The 24,632-nt window shown below is 35.1% G+C and overlaps 1 protein-coding gene and 1 pseudogene across 3 annotated transcripts in view; both read left to right on the top strand.

Moving 5' to 3' along the window:
- PIGB (phosphatidylinositol glycan anchor biosynthesis class B) overlaps positions 1-24,632 on the top strand; it is a 40,833-nt gene that overhangs the window by 11,679 nt on the left and 4,522 nt on the right. For 2 of the 3 annotated variants that reach the window (XM_040492747.1, XM_040492748.1), the window contains 4 exons: positions 9,890-10,030; positions 17,348-17,399; positions 18,528-18,739; positions 19,344-19,408. In XM_040492747.1, coding sequence (XP_040348681.1) covers positions 9,890-10,030; positions 17,348-17,399; positions 18,528-18,739; positions 19,344-19,408 — 470 coding nt within the window. The remainder of the gene's footprint in view (positions 1-9,889; positions 10,031-17,347; positions 17,400-18,527; positions 18,740-19,343; positions 19,409-24,632) is intronic. The other variant, XM_040492749.1, reaches the window with a different exon arrangement.
- Positions 10,736-10,805, top strand: LOC121042135 (uncharacterized; annotated as a pseudogene).

The raw sequence follows: 24,632 nt of genomic DNA on the forward strand, positions 1-24,632 counted from the left end.
AGTATCACTTGATCCAAGAACCAGCAAAGAGGGCAGCAGTTTGAAAATCACCTGAGCCAGACATAAGATTTACTGACAAATTTTAGGGTGTGTACTGGAGAGGCTGGGCACTTTCTTCAGGAACAGAAGTGCCAGTAGACACCATTTTTCTTGTCCACCTTCAGCCCAGCTAGCCCAACACTGGCAAGCAATAATTTAGTACTTTCCATTTACCTCGCTAGCATAGCTCATCATTCTCCTGCAGACCTGCCCCACCCAACCCACCCACCCTGGCAGGTGCCGCTCCAAAGCATCTCCCACCCAGGGGGCAGCCTCTGTTGGGACTGGTACCCCTTCACAGTGACTCCAGCCCTGGGATGGGGGTAGACAGCCCTGCCCACCAGCATACCACACTAGTTGTGGCTGGGTTTCGGAGCCAGCCACACTGAGGCCTAATGCCATCCATCAGCATGTCCACAGCAGCCACAGCCAGGCCTCTCAGCCAGCTGTGCCAGGGGCTAGGCTGCCCACCAGCATGCCCACAGCATTTGTGGCCTAATCACAAGAGGTCATACAGCACATACAGAGGATACCCCTAGAATGCCTGGTTCTGGTGACCAGGGAGAATTGTACTTCTAGGCCCACGGGATACTACCTTTAACACAGGACACATAGCTAATCTACCTAAAACCAAGAAACAAACACGGAGAGATAAAACAAGATAGAGGAATATATTGTAAATGAGAATAAGACAAAACCTCAGTTAAAAAAAAACAACAAAATCTAAACTAAATGGAGACAAGCAATCTACCTGATAAAGAATTCAAAGTAATAGTCATAAAGATGCTTACTGAACGTAGAAGAGTGGATGAACTCAGTGAAAACTTAAGGAGATAGAAAAAAAAAATATATATATATATATACACCAATCAGTTCTTTACAATACAATAACTGAAATGAAATATACACTAGAAGGAATCAACAGCAAATTAGAGGATGCAGAAGAGCAATCTAGAAGACAGGGTAGTGGAAATCATCCAAACAGAAGAACTAAAGGAAAAGGAATTTTTTTAAATGAGGAAAGGTTAAAGGACACTAGGACAACATCAAGCAGACAAACATTTGCATTATATGGGTCCCAAAAGAAGAGAGAGAGGGGTAGAAAATTTATTTGAAGAGAAAATAGCTGAAAACTTCCCTGACCTGGGGAAGGAAACTGATATCCAGGTCCAGGAAGCACAGGGAATCACAAAGAAGATGAACCTAAAGAGGTCCAAAACAAGACACATAATAAGGAAGATGCCAAAAAATGAAGTTAGAGAATATTAAAAAACAGCAAGAGAAGAGCAACTACTTACATACAACAAAACACCCATACAACTACTAGCTGATTTTTTTACCAAAACTTTGCAAGCCAGAGAGACTGGCATGATATATTCAAAGAGCTGAAATGAAAAAACCTATAATCAAGAATGTGCTACCCACTAAGAATTAAAGAGAGATTAAAAGTTTTCCAGACAGAAGTTTAAAGTTCATTACCACTATACCAGTGTTACAAGAAATGTGGAAGGAAATCCTTTAAGCAGAAAAGTCCATAACTAGCAGTAAAAAAATTATGAAAGAAAAATTTCACTGCAAAAGCAAAATACAGTAAAAGTAGTAGATCAATCACTTAAAGCTAGTATAAAAATTCAAAGACAATAATTATTTTTTATTGTCTTTTTACTTGTAAAAGTAAAAAGACAAAATTAGTAAAATCAACCACATCTATAATAATTAGTTAAGGGATACAAAAATAAAAATATGTAAAATATCTCAAATACATAATCATGCAGAGAATAATGTACTGTGCTTTTAGAATGTGTTCAAATATAAGCAACTGTCAATTTAAACTGTTGTATACATAGTGTTATACATGAACCTCATGGCACTAATAAAAATCAATAACAGATACACAAAAAAATAGGAACCCAAGCAAAGCACTATGAAAGTCATCAAATCACAAGAGTAAAGAAACAGAGCTACAAAAACAAACAATAAACAGTTAACAAAATGACAATAAGTACGTATCTATCAATAATTATATTAAATGTAAAGGAACTAAATGCTCCAACCAAAAGATATAAAGTGACTGGATGGATTAAAAAAAAAAAAAAAAAAAGACCAGTCTATGTGCTGCATAGAAGAGACTCAATTCAGACCAAAAATATGTACTGAAAGTGATGAATGCAGATATTCCATGCAAATGAAAGTGAAGGAAAAAAGTGGTGGTAATGTTTAGACAAAAATAGACTTTAACACGAAGACTATAATAGGAGACAAAGAAGCACATTACATAAGGACAAAGGGATCACTCCAACAAGAGGATATAACAATTGTAAATATGAGTCCAACATAGCAGGACCTAAATATATAAAGCAAATATTAACAGACCTAAAAGGAGAAATACAGTAGTAGGAGGACATTTTAATGCCCCACTTACAACAATGAATAGATTGTCCAGACAGAAAACAGTAGCTCTACTGACACATTAAATCAGATGGGCTTAACAGACATAGAATAGTTCATCTTCAAACACCAGAATACGTTTGTGTTTTTTTTAAGTGCACATGGAATATCCTCCACAATAGATCACATATTAGGCTAAAAATAAGTCTCAATAAAGTTAGGAAGACTGAAATCTTACCAAGCATCTTTCCTGATCACAACAGTATAACACTAGAAATCAATTACAGTTTTTTAAAAAATGGGGAAAAAAAAACCGTGAAGGTCAAAAACATGCTACTAAACAAGCAATAGGTCAACAAAGAAATCAAAGAGGGAATCAAAAAATACTGGGACAAATAAAAATGGAAACACAACATTGCAAAATCCTTAGAATGCAACAGAAGCAGTTCTAGGAAGGAAGTTTATAGCAAAACAGGCCTACTTCAAGAAATAAGAAAAATCTCAAACAATCTAACCTTGTACCTAAATGAAGTAGAAAAAACAAAGAAAACCCAAGGTTAGTAGAAGAAAACAATAAAAAATCACAATGGAAATAAATAAAAAAAAAGAAAATATCTGTGAAACTAACAACTGATTCTTTAAAAGGGGGTGCCTGGGTGGCTCAGTTGGTTAAGCATCTGACTCTTGATTTCAGCTCAGGTCATATCTCATAGTTCGTGAGTTCGAGCCCCACATCAGACTCCACGCTGACAGTGTGGAACCTGCTTGGAATTCTCTGTCTCCTTTCTCTCTGCCCCTGCCATGTGTGCATGCTCCCCCTCTCTAAAACAAATAAACTTAAAACAATTATAAAAAAATAAATAAAAAATAAAAAGATAAGATAAATAATGTTGATAAACCTTTAGCCAGACTCATCAAGAAAAAAAAGGACTTAAATCAGAAATGAAACAGAAGTTACAGTCAACACCATAGAAATATAAAGGATTATAAAAGTACTACAAAAAATTATATGCCAACAAATTTGACAACCTAGAAGAAATGGATAAATTTGGAAACATGTATTCTTTCAAGACTGAATTAGAAAGAAATAGAAAATCTGAACAGACTGATTTCTATAAATGAAATTGAATCAGCAATCAAAAAACTCCTAACCACTAAAAGTCCAGGATCAGATGGCTTTACAAACAAATTCTATAAAACTTTTACAGAAAAGTTAGTACTTATCCTCAAACTGTTCCCAAAAATTGAAGACAAAGGAACACTTCTAAGTTCATTCATTGTGAGGCCAGCATTACCCTGATAACAAAATTAGACAAAGACACTAAAAAAAGAGAAGAAGAAGAATATTATGAGCCAATATTCCTAATGAATATAGATGCAAAAATCCTCAACAAAATATTAGCAAACTGAATTCAACAATACATTAAAAGTTATCATTTACCACAGTCAAGTGGAATTTATACCAGAGTTGCAAGGATCAATATAAGCAAATCAACATGATATATATACCACATTAACAAAATGAAGGTTTAAAAGTATTTGACAAGGGGCATCTAGTGGCTTAGTCAGTTAAGCATCTGTCTCTTAGTTTCAGCTCAGGTAATGATCCCACGGTTTCATGGGTTTGAGTCCTGCATCAGACTCTATGCTGGCAGCACAGAGCCTGCTTGGGACTCCCTCTCTCTCCCCCCCTCTCTCTCTGCCTCTCCTCCGTTCACACTGTCTCTCTCTCAAGATAAATAAACTTTAAAAAAATTTTAAGAAAAACATTTGACAAAATTCAACATCCACTTAGGATAAAAACTCACAACAAAGTGGATACAGAGGGAACATACCTTAACCTAATAAAAGCCTTATATGACAAACCCACAGCTAAAAGCTTTCAGCTTTTCATCTAAGATCAGGAACAAGACAAGGCTGTCCACTCTCACCACTGTTATTCCACATAGTACTGGAGGTCCTAGCCACAGCAATCAGACAAGAAAAAGAAATTGGTATGGAAGAGGTAAAACTCACTACTGCAGTTAATATACTACATATCAAAAACCATAAGTCTTCACACACACACACACACACACACACAATTAGGACTAATAAATGAATTCAGTAAAGTTATAGGATACAAAATTAATATATAGAAATCTGTTGTGTTTCTATACAAACTAGCAGAAAGAGAAATTAAGAAAACCATTCCATTTATAAATGCATTTTAAAAGTACCTAGGAATAAATTTTTTTTTCTAAGTTTTTTTTTTTCAATGTTTATTTATTTTTGGGACAGAGAGAGACAGAGCATGAACGGGGGAGGGGCAGAGAGAGAGGGAGACACAGAATCGGAAACAGGCTCCAGGCTCTGAGCCATCAGCCCAGAGCCCGATGCGGGGCTCGAACTCACAGACCGCGAGATCGTGACCTGGCTGAAGTCGGACGCTTAACCGACTGCGCCACCCAGGCGCCCCAAAAAGTACCTAGGAATAAATTTAACCAAGGAAGTGAAAGACCTGTACTCTTAAAACTATAAGACAGTCATGAAAGAAACTGAAGATGACACAAGTAAATGGAAAGATATACCTTGTTCATGAATTGGAAAATTAATATTGTTAAAATGTCCATATTACCCAAAGCTATCACATCAATGTGCCAATAGCATTTTTCTCAGAAATTAACCCTAAAATTTGTATGGAACCGCCAAAAAGCCCTGAGTAGCCAAAGCAATCTTGAGAAAGAACAAAGCAGTAAATATCACACTCCCAGATTTCAAACTATACTACAAAGTTATGGTAATCAAAAAAGTATGGTACTGGCACCAAAATAAAAACATAGATCAGTGGATCAGAAGAGAGAGCCCAGTGCCTAGGTGGCTCACTAGATTAAGCATCTGACTTGATTTCATCTCAGATCATGATCTCACTGTCATGAAATTGAGCCCTGCATCAGGCTCTGCACTGGGCATGGAGCCTGCTTGAGATTCTCTCTCTCCCTCTCCCTTTGCCCCTCCCCCATTTTGTGTGCTCATGCTCTCTCTGAAAGAAAGAAAGAAAGAAAGAAAGAAAGAGAGAAAGAAAAAAAGAAAAGAAAAAAAAAAGAAAAAAGAAAAGAAAAGAAAAGAAAAAAGAAAGAGAATAGAGAGCCCAGAAATAAACCCTCACTTCTGTGGTCAATTAATCTATGACAAAGCTAGGCAGGAATATACGATGGGTAAAAGACAGTCTCTTCAAAAAGTAGTGTTGGGAAAACTGGATGGTTACATGGAAAAGACTGAAACTCAACCATTTTTTTCAAACCATATACAAAAAAATAAAACAGATTAAAGACCTAAATGTAAGACCTTTAACCATAAAACTCCCAAAAGAAAACAGGTCGTAAACTCTTGGATGTCAGTTTTAGCAATATATTTTTAGATCTGTCTCCCCAGGCAAGAGCAACAAAAGCAAAAATAAGCTATTGGGACTACCTGGAAATAAAAAGCTTTTTTGCACATCAAAGGAAACCAACAAAATGTAGAGGCAACCTACTGAATGGGAGAAGATATTTTCAAATGATATATCTGGTAAGGGGTTAATATCCAAAATACATAAAGAATACTACAATTAAAAATCACATGAAAAAAATGGGCAGAAGACCTAAATAGACACTTTTCCAATGAAGACCTATAGATGGCCAACAAACATGAAAATATGCTAAACATAACTAACCATCAGAGAAATGCAAATCAAAACTACAATGAGATATCACCTCACACCTCTCAGAATGGCTATATCAAATAGACAAAAAAATAAGTGCTGGCTTGGATTGGAGAAAAGGGATCCCTCATGCACTGTTGGCAGGAATGTAAATTGTTGCAGCCACTATGGAAAACAGTATGGAAGTTCCTCCAAAAATTAAAAATAGAAATACCATACATATAGTCCAGCAATTCCACATCTGGGTATTTATCCAAAGAAAATGAAAACATTAATACACACTTCTATGTTTACTGCAGCATTATTTACAATAGGCAACATACAGAGGTGACCTAAGTATCTATCGATAGATTAATAGATAAAGGAGGTTTGGCACGTGTGTGTGTGCGTGCACATGCGTGTGTACACACACACACACACACACACACACACACACACACACACACACACAGTGGAATATTACTTAGCCATAAAAAAGAACGAAATCTTGCCATTTACAACAACATGGATGGACCTAGAGGATATTAGTGAGGTAAGTCAGACAAAGATAATTACCATATTATTTCACTTAAAGTGGAATCTAAAAAACAAAACAAATGAACAAACTTAACAAACAGACTCACAAATACAGGGAACAAATTGATGGTTGCCAGCTGGGAGGAGGGGTGATTGGATGGGAAAAACATGTGAACGGGATTATGAGGTACAAAGTTCCATTTATAAAGTAAATAAGTCATGAAGATATAAAGTATAGCATTGGGAATATAGTCAGTAATGTAATAACTTTGTATAGTTACAGATGATAACTATATTTATTGTGGTAAGCATTTTATAATGTACATGTCAGATCACTATATTGTACACTTGAAACTAGTAATACTGTGTATCAACTATACTTCAATTTTAAAAAGTAAATTAAAAAACATATATGGGCCTGATTTGGGCTTATATAACAGGGGAAGCAAATGCCAAGCAAAGGGAACAACATGAGCAAAAACACAGGCTGTAAAAGGGTTTTCTTATCGTGGACAGGTTGTCCATTCTGCCACACACTCTAGTGTTCTCACTTCTGTAGTGAGAAGAGAAGAATAAGGGATGAGTCAGAAATGGGACTCTGCCCTTCTGCAGAATTTAGACTTTATTCTGTAGGTTGTAAGAAACTATGATTTAGAAAGAATTCTCTTGCAGTACCAGTATTTAGGATATAGTGAAAGGGGGAAAGCCAGAATTTGATCTAATTAAAAAAGTAGTATCCATTCTTCCTATATGAAAAGGTTGTTGGGAGAATCAAATCAAATAAAATCGTTTCTGCATTAGACTCCTGATTGCAAGAATAGGCATTCAGTTAAGCATACCTATATGATGAGAGCTTTACTGTAAGGTTAAAAATAAGGAAAAGAGGCACCTTGTAGCCAGGTGCAGAAGAAAATTATAGAATATCTCAGCCACATAAATGAAATGAATGAATTTTATAGAATCCAAGGCAGTTTTGAGGAAAAGTCTGTTCTGTTGTGTCTTTATAGCCTCATCTGTGAATCTGTTTTGGTTGTCTAATTTTAAGCTTATAGCTAGTCTCCATTTCTGTCCTCACTACCAACTGTCCAACATTCTCTATACACATTCAGTTTGAGAAAATCTGATTAGGTCTGTTAAATGCATTATCCCTATTTGGACAGAGTTTCACACTAGCCTGTCTTAGATTGCCTGGGTTCAGATGCCCTCCCCTGATTCAGTCAAGCAGGGAAGGTCACGTAGCACAGACGACTACTGCATAAGCATTCTTCCCTGGATAAGCATGACAGGTACTATTCCTGGCCTTAGAATATATGACATTTTACAAACTTCTTTAAAAATGCAGTTATTACAGGGGGGCCTGGGTGGCTCAGTCGGTTAATTGTCCAACTTCGGCTCAGGTCATGATCTCACAGTTGGGGAGTTCGAGCCCCACATCAGGCTCCTCATTGACAGTGCGGAGCCTGCTTGGGATTCTCTCTCTCTCTCCCTCTCAAAATAAATTAACTTAAAAAATTTTTTTTAATAAAATAAAATGCAATTATTATAAATGAAAGATTTAATGATGGTGTGAGAATACCTAAGCATTGATTTCGGTAAAATGATAATAAAACGTCTCTCATTAGAATTCAGTGAGAATCTATATAAAACATATAGCACAGGGTCTTTTACAAAGTAAGTGCTCAGTAAGTGTTGCTGATGACGATGTTAAGTAAAGTAATATTTGAGGGCAATACAAAGGAAGGAAGGAAGGAAGGAAGGAAAGCTTGACGAAGGGGAGGAGGGGGGAGGAGAGGAGGAAAGGAAGGAGGGAGGGAGAGGGAAGGAAGGAAGGAAGGAAGGAAGGAAGGAAGGAAGGAAGGAAGGAAAGTAAACAAGAACTATGAAAATATTCCTTACAAGTGACAGAACTTGATGTAAAATGATGGGAATGGGAAGGAAACAAAGTGGATGTGTGGGATGAGATGCTGCTATTTAAGGGACTCTAAAATTTTAAGACTGAGAAACTGAGTGATAGTATTAAATATTAGACACTGAACAGTTTTCAGAGAAGGTTTGGAGCTTATTTCAGACACTTTGATTTTGAATGCCAGTAGAGATCTGTGTAGAAATACTCAGAAAAAAAGTAAGAAATACAAGTGTGAAAGTTTGGAGTGAGGTTAGGACTACAAGTGTACATCTATCCGGGGATGCTGTTAGTAGTTTCACTACAGCAGAGGTTGCATTAGGATGTATGCAAAACAAACCAACCTATGAATATATTTTATTTCACCTGCACAGTGGCTTTTGTTTTGTTTTTTGAAGAAACTACTTGGAAACATTTTAAAATTGGGAGATCTTACATAAAATCTGGATTTCTAGTTTCTTTTGAAAAAATGAGATGCCCAGCAACATTTTGGGCAAGGATTCCTTCGTGTATCAGAGCCTCCCCATGGTCTGCATCACTCATTTTTATTACTTATGTGGTCTCTGTAGGCACTTGAATTTGAAATCCCTGCTCTTATATCCTCACCAACATCAGAAATTTCTCTATAGCTACTTATTAGTTAATAGATATATAATGGTACCATAAAGTTGTTTTGTTTTCCCTGCTTTAAATTTTAAGCAGGGCTAAGTCTATTTCCATGTAATAATCTACTGTCTATAGTCCTCATGATTAAATTATTAGTCTCCTTTAGCCAGTTATTGAGAGAAGTCCTAATAATAAAAATCCACATTTCTATCCATGCTCTTGGAGTTTGTATAGTAGGGCTTGTTTTTTTTAATCAATTATACATACATATTTTTCATTTGGATAAAATTAGCAGCTTACTTTCAAAACAAAATCATATGTACTCAGAAGCTCATCATTGCCTAAATTATCCTAATGTTTCCTTAAATGCATTTATTTTCTTTTTCTTAGAGAATGGTTTTGTGTGACTTTATCTCCTTAAGAGAGACTTTTTTTCCATCAGGAAAGCAATTGGCAGAGTTGTATAGCTAAAAATTAGTATACCTTTCAGCAAACAAGACCAACATTAAGACAATGAATAGCTTCTTAATTTAAAAGACTAGAATTGGGATATCAGAGCTGGAAAAAACCTTAGATATTACCTCTTTTAATGGATAAGAAAAATTAAGAGTCAGAAGTATAAGTAACTTACCCAAGATCACACAGCTATTTATACCAAAAGGAAAATGCTATTATTTTTTTAAATATTATATTACAGCATAAATTGTAGATCACTTCTAAACTTGTTTCCTATAACACATTTTCCTTGCTTATAGTGTCAAGTACTCATCCCTGGTGGCACTTGCCTTCATAATTCGTCCCACAGCTGTCATTCCATGGATACCTTTGGTCTTCAGACATTTCTGGCAAGAACAGAAAAAGCTTGATCTTATTCTGTATCAGTTTTTACCTATAGGGTAAGTATGGCTACAATCCATCTATTAATTTTAATAACCTATAAATTATAAATTATGAACAAGATTTTACATTTGTAGTCAATTATTATATCTTTTAATGTCAATGAGAATTGTCAGACTAAGGAAACAATATTTCCAAATTTATATTTTATATTTTTATATTTATGATTATGGTTAATTGTAATTAATTTGCTTCAGTGGGAATCTTTGCAATTTTTCTAATTTAGAACTTTTTATACTTCATTTCCTAAATGTTTCTCAAATACATTTTAGAAATACGTGATTCTTTTATATTTGTGTAAGGCTTTATAATTTATAATGTGTATTTAAGTATTATTTCATGATCACAATTCTTGGATCTAGACAATGTAGGTATTTTTAGTTTGTAGTAGAGGAAACAGACAAAATTAAAAATGAGTTAGCTAGAGTCATTGGTTGGTAGCTGTGATAGAACTGGGATTGAAACCCATGTCTTCTGTGTTCAGTTCACCAGCATATATACTAAAGTTAGGGGGGCGCCTGGGTGGCTCAGTCAGTTAAGCATCCAACTTCGGCTCAGTGCATGATCTCACAGTCAGGCTCTGTGCTGCCAGCTCAGAGCCTGGAGCCTGCTTTGGATTCTCGGTGTCTGTCTCTGTCTGTACCTCCCCCACTTGCACTCTGTCTCTCTCTCTCTCTCTCTCCCTCTCTCTTTCTCAAAAATAAACAGTAAAAACAAAAAAGTTTATACTAAAATTGGAACAATACAAAGAAGATTAGCATGGCCCCTGTGCAAAAAACAACCCGTTTCTTCTAATTTCGAGCTCCTAGGATCATACGTATCCCAAGTATCTAGTAGAGTATTCAAAACAATTATTTATTGAAAGGGCTGCATGCATTCTCTTATAACAGTAATCTTTTTAATATACTAGTATTCACTCTGTCTGAGTATTTTTGGGTAGGAGTTAAAAAGGGCTAAATCATCTGGAAGCCAAGTTGCCACTGCTGTCATTTCTCAGATTAACATTGTTTTTAATGTATTATATTCATTCAGCAAATATTTGTTTAATCCTAGTATATGCCAGGTACTGTCCCAGGTGCCAGAGATATAGCAACTTAACAAAGTCCCTGCCTTTATGAAATTTATATTGTAGTGGGAGAAGACCATTAAAAACATGAGTAATATATATTTGTCAATTGATAATACATGCTATAGGGAAAAATAACAAGAGATAAGCATAGAATGCTAGTGTAGGAGGGAAGCAGTTATTTTTTATAGGGTAAATGGGGAAGACCACCATGATAAGGTGACATTGGAGCCAAAACCTAAAGGAATTGAGATAATGAGATAAGGAAAGAATATTACAGGCAGAGACGAGCAAGTGCAAAGACCTTGACAAAAGGGTGTATTTGGCATTTTTGAGGAACAGCAATGAGACTGAGCTAAAGGAAAGTGAGTTTGGGAGAACATGATAATGAGGTCAGAGAGACAGCAGAGGCTCAGATCATGTACGCTTTTACACAGGGAGATGAAAAGCCTTTTTTCTTCATCAGCAATACGATGTATAGTTTATTCATTCAACAAGTGTTGATGTTTTGTATCAAGCATTTGATGATTCAGAAGTAAGGAAGATGCAGTGTCTGCTCCCAAGGTCAAAACTGGTGGGGGGAAAAAAGATATAACAATAATTCTTGACCAGCAATATAAAGTGTTCTAAGTAGTTATATAACAAAATGTTATGCGAAAAAAGATAATAAAAAGCCTAATTCTGCTTGAAGGGGAAACATTATATAGGGAAATATTTATAAAGTAGGGAAGTTTTAAATAACATCAAACAAGAACACGAGTTTGCCAGGTCTAGGGAATCAGCATGCTTCAAGTTGTAAAGGCCTGAAGGAGCCTATTCATATAGATCAAATACTTGTTTATTTTGAAGGGAAATATAGGAAAGAACAAATGAGATAATGTATTTGAAAATACTTTGAAATTGTACAGTGCATGACAAATATGATTCACAGTCCTAATTAGTCTTACACTCTCAAGTATTGGTATATAGAGTTTGGCCCTAGCCAACAGCCTTTTATGTATTAAGGACACTTTATTTTTTTTTAATGTTTTTTTAAGATTTATTTTGAGAGAGAGGGAGAGAGAGAGAATCCCAACCAGGCTCCACTCTGTCAGCGCAGAGCCTGACATGGGGCTCAAACTCACAAACTATGAGATTATGACCTAAGCCAATATCAAGAGTCAGACACTAAACCGACTGAGCCACCCAAGCGCCTCATGCATCCTTTCAAAATAACCAGTTGCAGGGTGCCTGGCTGGCTCTGTTGGTAGAGCATGAAATTTGATCTTAGGGTCATGAGTTCAAGACCCACACTGGGGGTAGAGTTTACTTTAAAAAAAAAAAAAAAACACAAAATTCATCTAATCTAAACACCCCCACTTTGTAGATGAGGCAGTGGAGCTTCAGGGAAGAAAATGATACCTGCAAGCTCTTTTGGCTGATCAGAGTCAGAACTGGGACTAGAACCAAAAACTTCTACACCTTGGGCTTTTTATTTTGAAAAAAAAGAAAAGAAAAGAAAAAACAAACAAACAAACAGTTGCATATCCAGACAAGAATAGTATCTCTAAATATGGAGAAAAATCTTGCTTTAGTCTTAGGAAAATTTCTAATATGTATGGACCTACTTCTTTTTGCCTTTTACATGACCTTGAGAATTTGGGACATCATTTTGTCATTCATTCTGTAAAATCAAACATAATTCAGTTGTCTTTCAGCTGCCACATTCTCTCACCAACAATTAGCAAGACAAAACATAGTATGGGACATCATTATAGATCATGTAGACATTAAGGAGATAAGAGGATAATATGAACAACTTTTTGCTAATAAATTTGACAACTTAAATAAAATAGATGAATTCCTAGGAAAATACAACTTACCAAAACTGGCAAAAGAGAAAATAGTAAATATGAATAGTACTATATATAATAAAGTGAATTTGCAATTAAGAACTTAAAGAAACGCCAGGCTCAGATGGCTTCACTGGTGAATGCTACCGTATATTTAAGGAAGAAAAAAATTTAATCCACACAAAATATTCCACAGAATAGAAGAAAAAAAAATTCCCAACTCCTTTAATGAAGATCCCATACCCTTGATCCCCAAATCTGACAAGGAACCTTGCAAGAAAAGTCAATTATAAATCAATCTCTCTCATGACTATGAATGCAAAAATCTAAACAAATCTTACCAAATTGAATCTACTGATATATTAAAAAGGAGAATGAATACATAACCAAGATTGGTTTTAGCCCAGGAATGTGAAGTAGGCTTAGTATTTGAAAATCAATCAGTATGAGTCATGACATTAACAGAATAAAGGAGAAAATTCATCTATCTTAATAGGCACAGAAAAGCCATATGATAAAAGCCTATTCATGATGGGAGAGAAGGGAAGAACCATTAGAAAATGTGTAATAGAAGGGGTCTTCATTAACATGACAAAGATTTCTATAAAATGTTACAGCAAAATCACACTCTCTTTTTTTTTTAATATTTTTTTTCAACGTTTATTTATTTTTGGGACAGAGAGAGACAGAGCATGAACGGGGGAGGGGCAGAGAGAGAGGGAGACACAGAATCGGAAACAGGCTCCAGGCTCTGAGCCATCAGCCCAGAGCCTGACGCGGGGCTCGAACTCACAGACCGCGAGATCGTGACCTGGCTGAAGTCGGACGCTTAACCGACTGCGCCACCCAGGCGCCCCATAATCACACTAAGTCTTGAAGCACTGAAATCCTTTTTTCCGTAGACTGGAGACAATACATGGATGCTCATTATTTCCATTGCTGTTTAACAGTATATGTCCTAGCTAGTGCTGTAAGGCAAGAAAAACAAATACTTGGAAAAAAAGAAGTAAAACTATATGGCATGACTGTATGTAGGAAATCCAAAAGAATATAAACAATTAGGATTAGTAAATAAATTCAGCATGCTTACTGGATACAAGGTCAATATATGAATACTGATTGCCATTTGTATACTAAAACTAGTGGGTAGTCTCAATGTATCTTGCTATAAAATATGTATTAATTACAAAAGATAATTTTACAGTAGAGAAACTTGACAGATACTTCCTTAATCAAGTGATCAAAGTTAAGGGGCGCAAGGCTGGCTCAATCGGTAGAGCATGCAATTCTTGATCACAGGGTTGTGGGTTTGAGCCCCACATTGGGTGCAGAGATGACTATTTTCTTAAGTAAATAAATAAATAAATTTTTTGGAAGTGATCAAAGTTAACATTGCCAGTAACTGGAGAGGTCAGTATCATGAAACTCCTGATTAGAAGCAGAGAAAACACCTTGACCCTTCTGTGGTATTACTGCCATAATGCATAGCCTGAGTCTAATCATGAGAAAACATCAGGTAAACCGAAATTGACATACATTTTAGAAAATAAACTGACTTGTATTCTTCAAATATGCCAGTCATGAAAGATAAGGAAAGATTAAGTAAATATTCTAGATTAAAGGAGACTACAGACATACAACAGATGAATACAAAAAATAATCAGGGTTTTCTTTTTCTTTGTATAAAGGACACTATTGGGCCAATTGGCAGAACCTGAACAAAGTGTAAATTAGATAGCCATAAAAATTTAATATTAATTTCTTGGTTCTCATTATTTGTGGTTTATGTAAGAGAATTTTCTTATTTTTAGGAAATACCACTAAAAGTATAGAGATGAAGGCGAATGATGTCTGCAACTTATTAAACAGTTCAGGAAAAAATGCATGTTTAGAGAGAGGAAAGAAAAAGATAAAGCAAATATGTAAAATGTTAACTTTTGGGGAATCTAGGTGAAGTATATATGGGAATTCTTTATACTATTCTTGCAACTTTTCTCACTCAGAATTATGTCAAAATAAAAAAAGGAAAACTATAATTTACAGTGGCATCAAAAAACATCAGATTTCTATGAATAAAATAATGAAAGGTGTACAAGAACTCTACACAGGAAGTTATAAAACTTTGGGAGAAACTAATGAAGACCTAAATAAATGGAAGAGTATATATACTATCTTCATGGATAGAAGACTCAATATTTTAAAGATATCAGTTCTCTCCAAATTGTGATCTATATATTAAGTGCAATTCCAACTAAAGCCCAGTATGGGGTATGTATGTGTATGAATTGATAAAGCTGATTTTAAATTTTTCAGTGGAATGCAAAATACCAATATTAGCTAAAAGAATCATAGAAAAAAAATGTTGGAAGACTTACACTAATAGATATTAAGACTTATTACAAAGTTATAGTAGTTAAAATAACTTAGAATTATTGCAAGGTAAAACAAATAGACTGGTGGAACACAATAGTCCAGCAACAGGCCCAGACATATAGTCGCTCATTTATAACAACAGTGATAAGGCAGTAGAGAAAGGATAATTTTTTTCAATAAATATATAATTAGCTGGATATCCACTTGGAAAAAAATTAACTTTAACTCCTCTTCCCATAAGCAAATAAATGAATGAATAAATATCCAAAAGAATTATAGATCTTAACGTAAAGGTAAGAGAGTGGCACTTCTTCAGGATATGATAGAATATCTCCATGAACTTGAGGCAGGCAAAGATTTCCTAAATAGAATATAGTTAAGAATTAACTATAAAGGAGAAGATAAATACATTTGAATACATTAATATTTAAGACTTTTGTTCATCAGATTCACCACTGAGAGTGAACAAGACAGCCACAGACCAGAAGATATATGCAATACAAAAAACATCACCAAGAAAAAAATTCCAATCAATTATATACAGAACTTGTAAAAATCTGCAAGGTAGCAATAGAAAATTGATTAAAAGACCTGAACTTCAAAAGATAAAATTTAAGTGGCCAAGAAGTATAAAGATACTCACCTCGTTAGTCATCAAAGAAATGTAAATTAAAACTATCATGCATCCTAGTGTACATCTACCCAAATGGCCTAAAAAGATACAGAGCCCTTACATATTCCTGTGGGAATATAAATTGATACAACCACTTTGGAAAACTGTAAGAATTTATTAAGGCTGACTGCACCTAAACCCTAGGGTCCAGTAATTTCAATCCTAAGTATATACTCAGCAGAAATGTATATGGGAAACAAAAGTTGCATAAAAGAACATTCATAGCACTGTTCATAACAGTTAAAAAAGGGAAGCATAGTGTTCATCAACAGAATACATACATTGAGGTATGTTATTCGTATTCAGTGGAATACTATTTAGTATTGTAAATGAATGAGCTACTGAAATATACAAAAAACTGTGGCTTAATCTCATAAACATAATGATCGAAGGAAACTGGACATAGTACATATAGTGTGATTTCATTTTTGTAAAACTCAATAAAAGGCAAAACATCTACACTATCAGAAGTCAGGATAGTGGTTACTCTTGGGAAGAGAGTGGAGATTGGTTGGAAAGATGAAGAAGCCTTTTGAAGTGCTTCTAATGCTCCATATCCTGTAATCTATATGACAGTTACACAGCTGTGTTAATATAGTGATGATTCATGAAAGCTTATATTCATAGTGTACTTTTCTGCGTATATGTTTATGGTAGGCAGCCTCTGAGATGGCCCCCATTGATCCCATGCCCTTGATATTCATGTACTTGTGTAATTCCCTTCCTTTGAGCATGTGCTGGACATTTTGACTCCATTCTGACAAGTAGAAATGTGGCAGAAGGGATGACACTTCCAACATTGGGTTATAAAAGGACTGTGGCATCCAGGTTGGTGCCCACCTTACTCTGTCTTGGCTGGCTCACCCTGAGGTGCCAATCTCCATGTCAGGAGGTAGTCTTACGAAAAAGGTCACATGTGGGAGACTGATCCTTGATCTCGACAGCCATGTGAGAGAGTGTGGAAGCAAATTTCCCCACCAGGACCAGTGAAGCTTTCAGATGAAACTGTAGCCCCAGCCAACATTTTGACAGTTCATGAAAGACTCTGACTCAGAGACACCAGCTAAGCTCCACTTGGATTCTTGACCCACAATACTGTAAGATAATAAATGTTCATAGTTTTAAGTTGCCAGGTTGTGGGGTAATTTTGTACAGCAATAGATAATACAGTGTTTATTAATTTAGAAACTTTCCTTAAATACAGCCACTGTCAGTGGAAGATCTTTCAACATGTGTAAATCCACATTCAGTTCGCAAAATTGTAAAGCTTTTTTAAAGTGACTTTTGATGCCAAGCATTTGCGAAACCATATGCCAACAATGGATTTTCAGTAGGTTCAGAATATTAATCACTCTTCTGTTTTGTTTTTCAGATTTATCACTTTAAGTTTGTCTCTGATAATTGATCGGGTTTTTTTTGGTCAAGTAAGTAAAAACATATTAAACTAACAGCTATTTTTAATTTAACCATTTATTACACTAAAAACTCAACCTGACTTCTTAATCTGTGAATATTTGGGAACACAGGCAAATCACTTTTTTAAAATTTTATGGGATACATTAAAAAAAAGCTATTGGCATATACCTTTCATTCAATTTGCTGTGCTTTCTATAAAACATAATTTTGTATTCCTAGTTGAAGTTAAAAGGAGTCTATTTTATGACATTTTTGTCAAGTTTGTACAATTAAGTCAGGTTTGTTAACAATAAAGATTAACTTTTTAAATGATTTTAATTGACCCCAAGTTAATCATTCAGAATTCCAAATTAATCCAAATACTCTCTATTCTTCAAGCATTTTGTTTGACATTGTAATGTCATGACTGTTAGTAATGGCCTTTGGTTGTTTTAAGTTCCCTGATTTTAAGTCACTTAGGGGCTCTGGAATCAAACGGCCACAGTTTGAAAGCTAGTGCCCTCATTATTACCTATGTGACCTTGGATAAGTTATGTACCTTTCTTGCCATATTATGTACATTCCCTATCTGGAAATAACTGTGGTATCTGTCTCATAAGGCTGAAGAGTTAAATGAGATACTGCATGTAAAGGCTTACTTACTTACAACAGTGCCTGGGAGAAATGACCACTTACTGTTAACTGCTGTTGTTGATGTTACTATCTTCTTTGTGCTTTAATTCAAATGGTAATGTTTTCAAAGCCTTATCTTAATAATGTGTGATATCATAAGGTACTAAAGTTTTGAATATCAGTAACACACATACTCATATAAAAACTATTTTTGAGGATCTTTATCTATTATTGCATGTAAAACTTCTTTATCAAAATACACATCAACATTTAATCATGTTTTCTTAAACTGCAGAAACTAGCTTATAAATCAAAAGAACACATTAAAACTTGGAATTTAAAAAAATGAATAAAGAATGATTTCATGTGGTCATTAGTCAAAATTATTAATATAAACTATCATCTTTTTTTTTTTTTTAACTTCATTCCTGATTTAATGTCAAGATTCTGCCAAATTCTCTAATGCCAAAGATTCATACCTGGCACTAATACAATTCTATTTCTTTTTCCATCAACTATCCCAGTGGACCCTGGTTCAATATAATTTTTTGAAATTTAACGTGCTACAGAATTTGGGAACGTTTTATGGTTCTCATCCATGGCATTGGTACTTCAGTCAAGGATTTCCAGCTGTTTTGGGTACTCACTTACCATTCTTTATTCATGGCTGCTTTCTGGCCCCAAAGAGGTACCGAATACTTTTGGTAACTGTACTATGGACACTGCTAGTTTACAGGTAAGATTCTATTTGTCCAAATAATTAGACTTTTTTAATGCTACCAAGAAATTAAATTCTTCAAAAAGTAAACTGTTTGTCTTCTGGAGATGTATTAACTCTTATGATTCGTTAGTGATATTATTTAGCAGACAGAAAAGATAATAATTATGCTGATGCTCAGAATGAATACTTCTGATATCTTTAGTTCACTTGTCAAGAATTACAATGAATTTTTAAGAAGTTGAAAACATTTTATTTGCTTCTAAAAACTGAAACTACCAAAATTTTAAGTACTGAAGGACCAGAGAAATTATATTTTTCAATGAAAATGTATATATCTTTATTCCAAATTTGAGTAATAGGACTTAGTTGGATTGGTAATAGAAATCTTTTTTAGAATGTAATTGTACTTTAGAATTTCACATTGACATCAAATGTTAGGATTACTTTTAACACATCATCTCATAACTAAAAAAGAGACTGCTTCCTGAAGCATGAAATTCAGTCTCAGTATTTAGAAAAACAGATGTTAACTATATTTCATTTTAAATATATTTATTTCTCAAACTGTCATGTAATATGAGAAAACACTATTTGCTCTTAATATCTGTTTTTATTATAGCATGTTGAGCCACAAAGAATTCAGGTTTATCTATCCAGTTTTACCATTTTGCATGGTGTTCTGTGGTAAGTATTTTTATTTAATATAGAAAAAGTTATATTTATATAGAAATAGTTAAGACAATAAATTTTCCATAAAACACGAAAAGTTTTTAACTAAGCTAAATGAGAAATTCCTAATTACAAATTATATTACTGCAGTATTCCTTTTGCAGCCTACTTTTTCCTGTGTCCTGTAATGTGAAATAAAAACAGGATTTAATATCCAAAGCCTTTGGGTGGTAATATTTCTGGCTGTTAGAAATCTTTCCCTATAAAGTAATGGAATAGGTCTATTTAGCATTTTATGATTAGACTATGAAATTCTTCATTCCATAAATGAAAAATATATTTATAGCTGTTGAAACTACTTTTTAATGTTTCTTTGTACACATCTACCCCTTTAAGACTCACTCTAATGCCTATGCAATTTTTAAAGTGATGCATACCTCTGATTTTATTTTTGACCTTTTCTCCATTTTTCCACTAGGTCTTTGCAGTAATTTTTTTTTTTTTACATATGACTTGTACAAAGTTTTCTATTCCTCAACTCTGGAAAATGTGAATTTTTACATTGGTTGGTTTGGAAAAACTGAAATTGAAACTACTAACTGCAAGTTTAATTCAGAATAAATGACTGTTGGCTTATTTCAAATAATCACTAAAAAAAAAAAAAAATCACTGAACTAGGGAGGCAAGAAATAAGTAATCAACTGAGACTGGAGGCTGGGAAAAACTAGGTAGTCAATGGCATCAAACTTTTTACTTAAAAAACAAAACAAAACAAAACCAAAAAACAGCAAACCACCCAAGGTTAAGCAGCCACCTTTGACCAAGTATACATCATCTCCTACAGATCTCAGATGTACTGTCTTCAGTTGATAGACACACACACACATACACACACACACACACACACACACACACACACACAATCTAAATATTTGATACATCTGAAGTACTGAAACCAAAGGTCATTTGTGTCTCTATAGTCTTATGTCATATAAAAATGCAGGCACAAAAATATAGGCATCAAACAGAACAGCTATTTGGCAAGTCTTGAGAATACTGGGGCCATTCACCAGAGCAAATCTGTTTATGAACCACTATTCAGATTTAAATTTTTGCTTTAAAATGATGTGAATTGGAGTTAAACTTATAAATTGTTTGGTTTTTGCCCAGGTATATTGCCATACTGGAGGACAAATATTTGTGCGTGGTGTTGTTGTTTGGTTAATTTAGGAATTTGGTTTCATTCCATTTGTATAATTTGAGTTTTTCCAGCATTCCACTTCTGTGCCTTCTGTCTTTAGAGAATGTTTTAGAGAAAGACTGAGTTGTGTGAATCCTCATTCCCAGTCCGAAACAATGAATTGTTTAAATGGCAGGTTCCTGGTGACATTTCCAGTCCCAAAGATTGAGATAAAATGCTGATGAGGGTTGAAAAGATCCCCTTCTAATGAACGATAATCATCCTTTGTGCCATCCTGTGTCCACTCAGAAGGATCCCTAAAGGACCAGGAACTAGCAAAACCCCTCATCTTCTCAGAGAATGTGATCTTTTCCTGTGGGCACATGTATCTACAGTCCTTGAATTAGACCTAAAGATTCTAATTCCTAGGAGACTTGTATTCCCACTAAGAGTCTGTAGTGAACCAACAGACATTAATCTTTGGATGTTCAGGAACAGTAGCAGGCAGTAGTTCTCTTTGGAGTTGTTTTAAATGGTCCAGTCTGTGTCATGAAATTTTGAGTTTTATTATATCTCAAATCTCAGTTTTTGTTCTTTTGTGACCTCTTTTAACCTGATTTTTATATAAACACAACTCTATCATCAATTGCTATGTAACAGCCACCTTTTAGTGGCTTAAAATTTCACTTATTATGTCTGTAGTTGGCACACTGTCCATTCCACCACATTCTTTTGGTCAAAGCAAGTCACAAAGCCAGGCCAGATTCGAGAGGAGAGATAAACTTCAGGCTCAGGTAGGGACTGGACACATGAAGAGGAAAAACTGCAGCCATTTTTTCAATCTCCAATAATTTCTCTTGCCTAATTTGAATTTCCTTGAGTACTATTCAAATAGGACCTAACTCTGGAAAACATATCTTCTATATTTGGCTCTTATCCTTAGTGATCGAACCTTGTGCGTCAGTTTCCTCATCTGTAAGACAGGTGCCATTGTCTAGTAACATTGAAATTTTTAGTTGAACCTCTGTCATTTGTGCTGATGAGGTTCCTAACACCTGCTACTAATTCTACATTGGGTATCTGCTTAATTTGTTTCTACCAAAGTGGCCAATGCAAACTTGATGGTCTCTGATTAGGCCACTTTGTTTCTCCATATACTATTTTTGTCAAAATTGCACATGCCTGTTGTTTCAAAAGCCATTCCCTAAGTTTGTTTTAAAAAACAATGGTTCCCTTACCACCCTCCCAGTTCCCCTTCTCAGAATCACTTAAACTCTTTTAGGTGGTTTGATATTCATCTCTTTAAATAAAATGCTCATAATGCCTTTAAACATCTTTGTTTTTGGCATTATTTAGGACTTCTCGCTATGAAGTAGGCAAAGTAGGAAAACAAAATTCTTCCTGATACCACCCTCTGTGCCCAATATTCTTATTACTCTTCTTCTTAATAAAGCCTCCTTTCAAATAAAAATAAAGCCTCTCTTCCCCAGGCCCATTCTCCTGTATGTTACATTACAGAATTAAACCACCCTTTTTCTCATGTCAACACTGAATTTAAGTTAACCTAACAGCTTTCCTAGAGTATTTCAAAATGAAAAGTTCAACACAGAGAAACACCTCTGGTTGGTAGAACCTGGTGATCTTTTTCTTGGGCTTTTAGATTGGGTTTTCTATTACAACTTGCCAAAACCAGGATGTGTTTGATGGGATCAGGAATATACAGCCCCTTACTTTCTCATCCTCTCCATTACAATGAACCTTACCTTGGGAAGAAGGAACTCATCAGTTACTGCTTAAGAATACAGATTGTAACATTAAGTATCCAAAACTTAAAAAGTAATTGTGTATATCAAGATAAATCATGTGATGATTAGAAGATATGGCTGAGTAAAAAAGGAACCAACTCATGCAGGGCCTTCTTTGCATATTCAAGTTTTTAGATTTTATCCTGGAGAGTGGTCAACTGGGACATAATGGTTTAACAATAGTCTGATAGTGATTGGATAAGAACCCAGTGTGTGTATTATAAAAATATACTCATGGTACAAAAAGACAAAACCCTATAGTTGTCACCCTCTGAATAATCTAGCCCCATTTCCCAGAGAGAATTTTCACTTTCTTATAAATTCTTACAAAAACTTCCTGTATACCCTTTTTTATGTATCTTTGTTGGCATAGATAACAGAAGAAAATTAAATATTCTGGGATGTTATTTAGCACTGAGTTAGAATTTATGGTAGGCCTGCCCCTATTCATGGCTCACTTTCCACAATATCAGTTACCTGCAGTAAACTGTGGTTCAGAAGTACATGATCTCCTCTCTGACCATCCTGAGGTCAGTAGTAGCCTAATGCTACGTCACAATGCCCGTGTCATTCACCAGACTTCCATCTCATCACATAGGCATTTTATCATCTCACATCATCACAAAGAGGATGGCTACAGTACAGTAAATTTTGAGACCACATTCATACAACTTTTATTATAGCATACTGTTACAATTGTTTAGTATTAGTTATTATTAACTTCTTACCATGCCTAATTTGTACGTTAAACATCATCATAGGTATGTAGGTATAGGAAGAGTATAGGGTTCTCAACTATCAGCAGTTTTAGGCATCCAGTGGGGGTCCTGGAATGTATCCCCCGCAGAGAAGGGAGGACTACTGTATGTGAAGTGAAGGAATCTGTATCCTGACAAGTAGTCACTGGGTTCTTACCACGTCTTTATTCTCATAGAAATTACATGACAGGCTGACAGATTTCTGTAAGTGGTTTATAGAACAGATAGAAATCTCCCAGAATCTTCAGTAATTGGGAGAGAGGTCTCACATTTCAGGTTAGGTAATGCTTACATTACATTGTGAGGATTATTTCTTTCAGAAGCTAGTTCATTTTAGGGTGGATCCTTTCAATGAGAGCTGCATCTCCATATTATTTGTACATACAATTATGTAAACTTACTGGGCAGCAGTTACTAGGATCTTGTTAATTGCCTCTTTAAAATGGTGAAGAAATAGCCAAATTATGGAAAGAGCCTAAATGTCCATCAACTGATGAATGGATAAAGAAATTTTGGTTTATATACACAATGAAGTACTACATGGCAATGAGAAAGAACGAAATATGGCCCTTTGTAGCAACGTGGATGGAACTGGAGAGTGTGATGCTAAGTGAAATAAGCCATACAGAGAAAGACAGATACCATATGTTTTCACTCTTATGTGGATCCTGAGAAACTTGACAGAATCCCATAGAGGAGGGGAAGGAAAAAAAAAAAAAAGAGGTTAGAGTGGGAGAGAGCCAAAGCATAAGAGACTCTTAAAAACTGAGAACAAACTGAGGGTTGATAGGGGGTGGGAGGGAGGGGAGGGTGGGTGATGGGTATTGAGGAGGGCACCTTTTGGGATGAGCACTGGGTGTTGTATGGAAACAAACTGGACAATAAATTTCATATATTGAAAATAAAATAAAATAAAATGGTCAAGAAACCATAGTACTTCCGTGTAAGAAAACCATGGGTCCTAAGCTTCTCCTGTGGCACAGACTAGCACTGTAGCTATACTATATTTCCAGCTCTCCCTTTAACAACTCCAGTTTCAGAAATCCCCTTGGAAATGTTCAATGTCAGTTTGAAAACCCTCAGTATTCAAAATCAAGTCTGTTCAACTGTTCATTCTTTCCTTCTCTTCCCAGCATTTTCTATGTATTATTTCCACAAATAATATGGAGACTGAATTCTCTCTGAAAGAATCCATCCTAAAATCACCACAAAGAAACAGAAGCATTACCTAACTTAAGACTCCTCTCCTTACTGAAGAAGCTGGAAATACAAGCACATTTTCTTCCAGCATTCTACCTCAAATGCCATTTTTACAACATTCACCACCATGTACTCCAGTTTTGTATCAGTCACTCATAACATTGTCTCCCTAATGCCAGTTTCTGAAAAACCTTAAGGAACATTTAGTAAATGAACAAATTGTTAACTACTGTACCACTTCCCAGATGCCCAAGTTATACTTTATTTGAATATTCCTGACGGCAAGCTGTCTTCTA

Source organism: Herpailurus yagouaroundi, unplaced genomic scaffold (assembly GCF_014898765.1).
Source record: "Herpailurus yagouaroundi ecotype Mexico unplaced genomic scaffold, PumYag 184, whole genome shotgun sequence".
Lineage (NCBI taxonomy): Eukaryota > Metazoa > Chordata > Mammalia > Carnivora > Felidae > Herpailurus > Herpailurus yagouaroundi.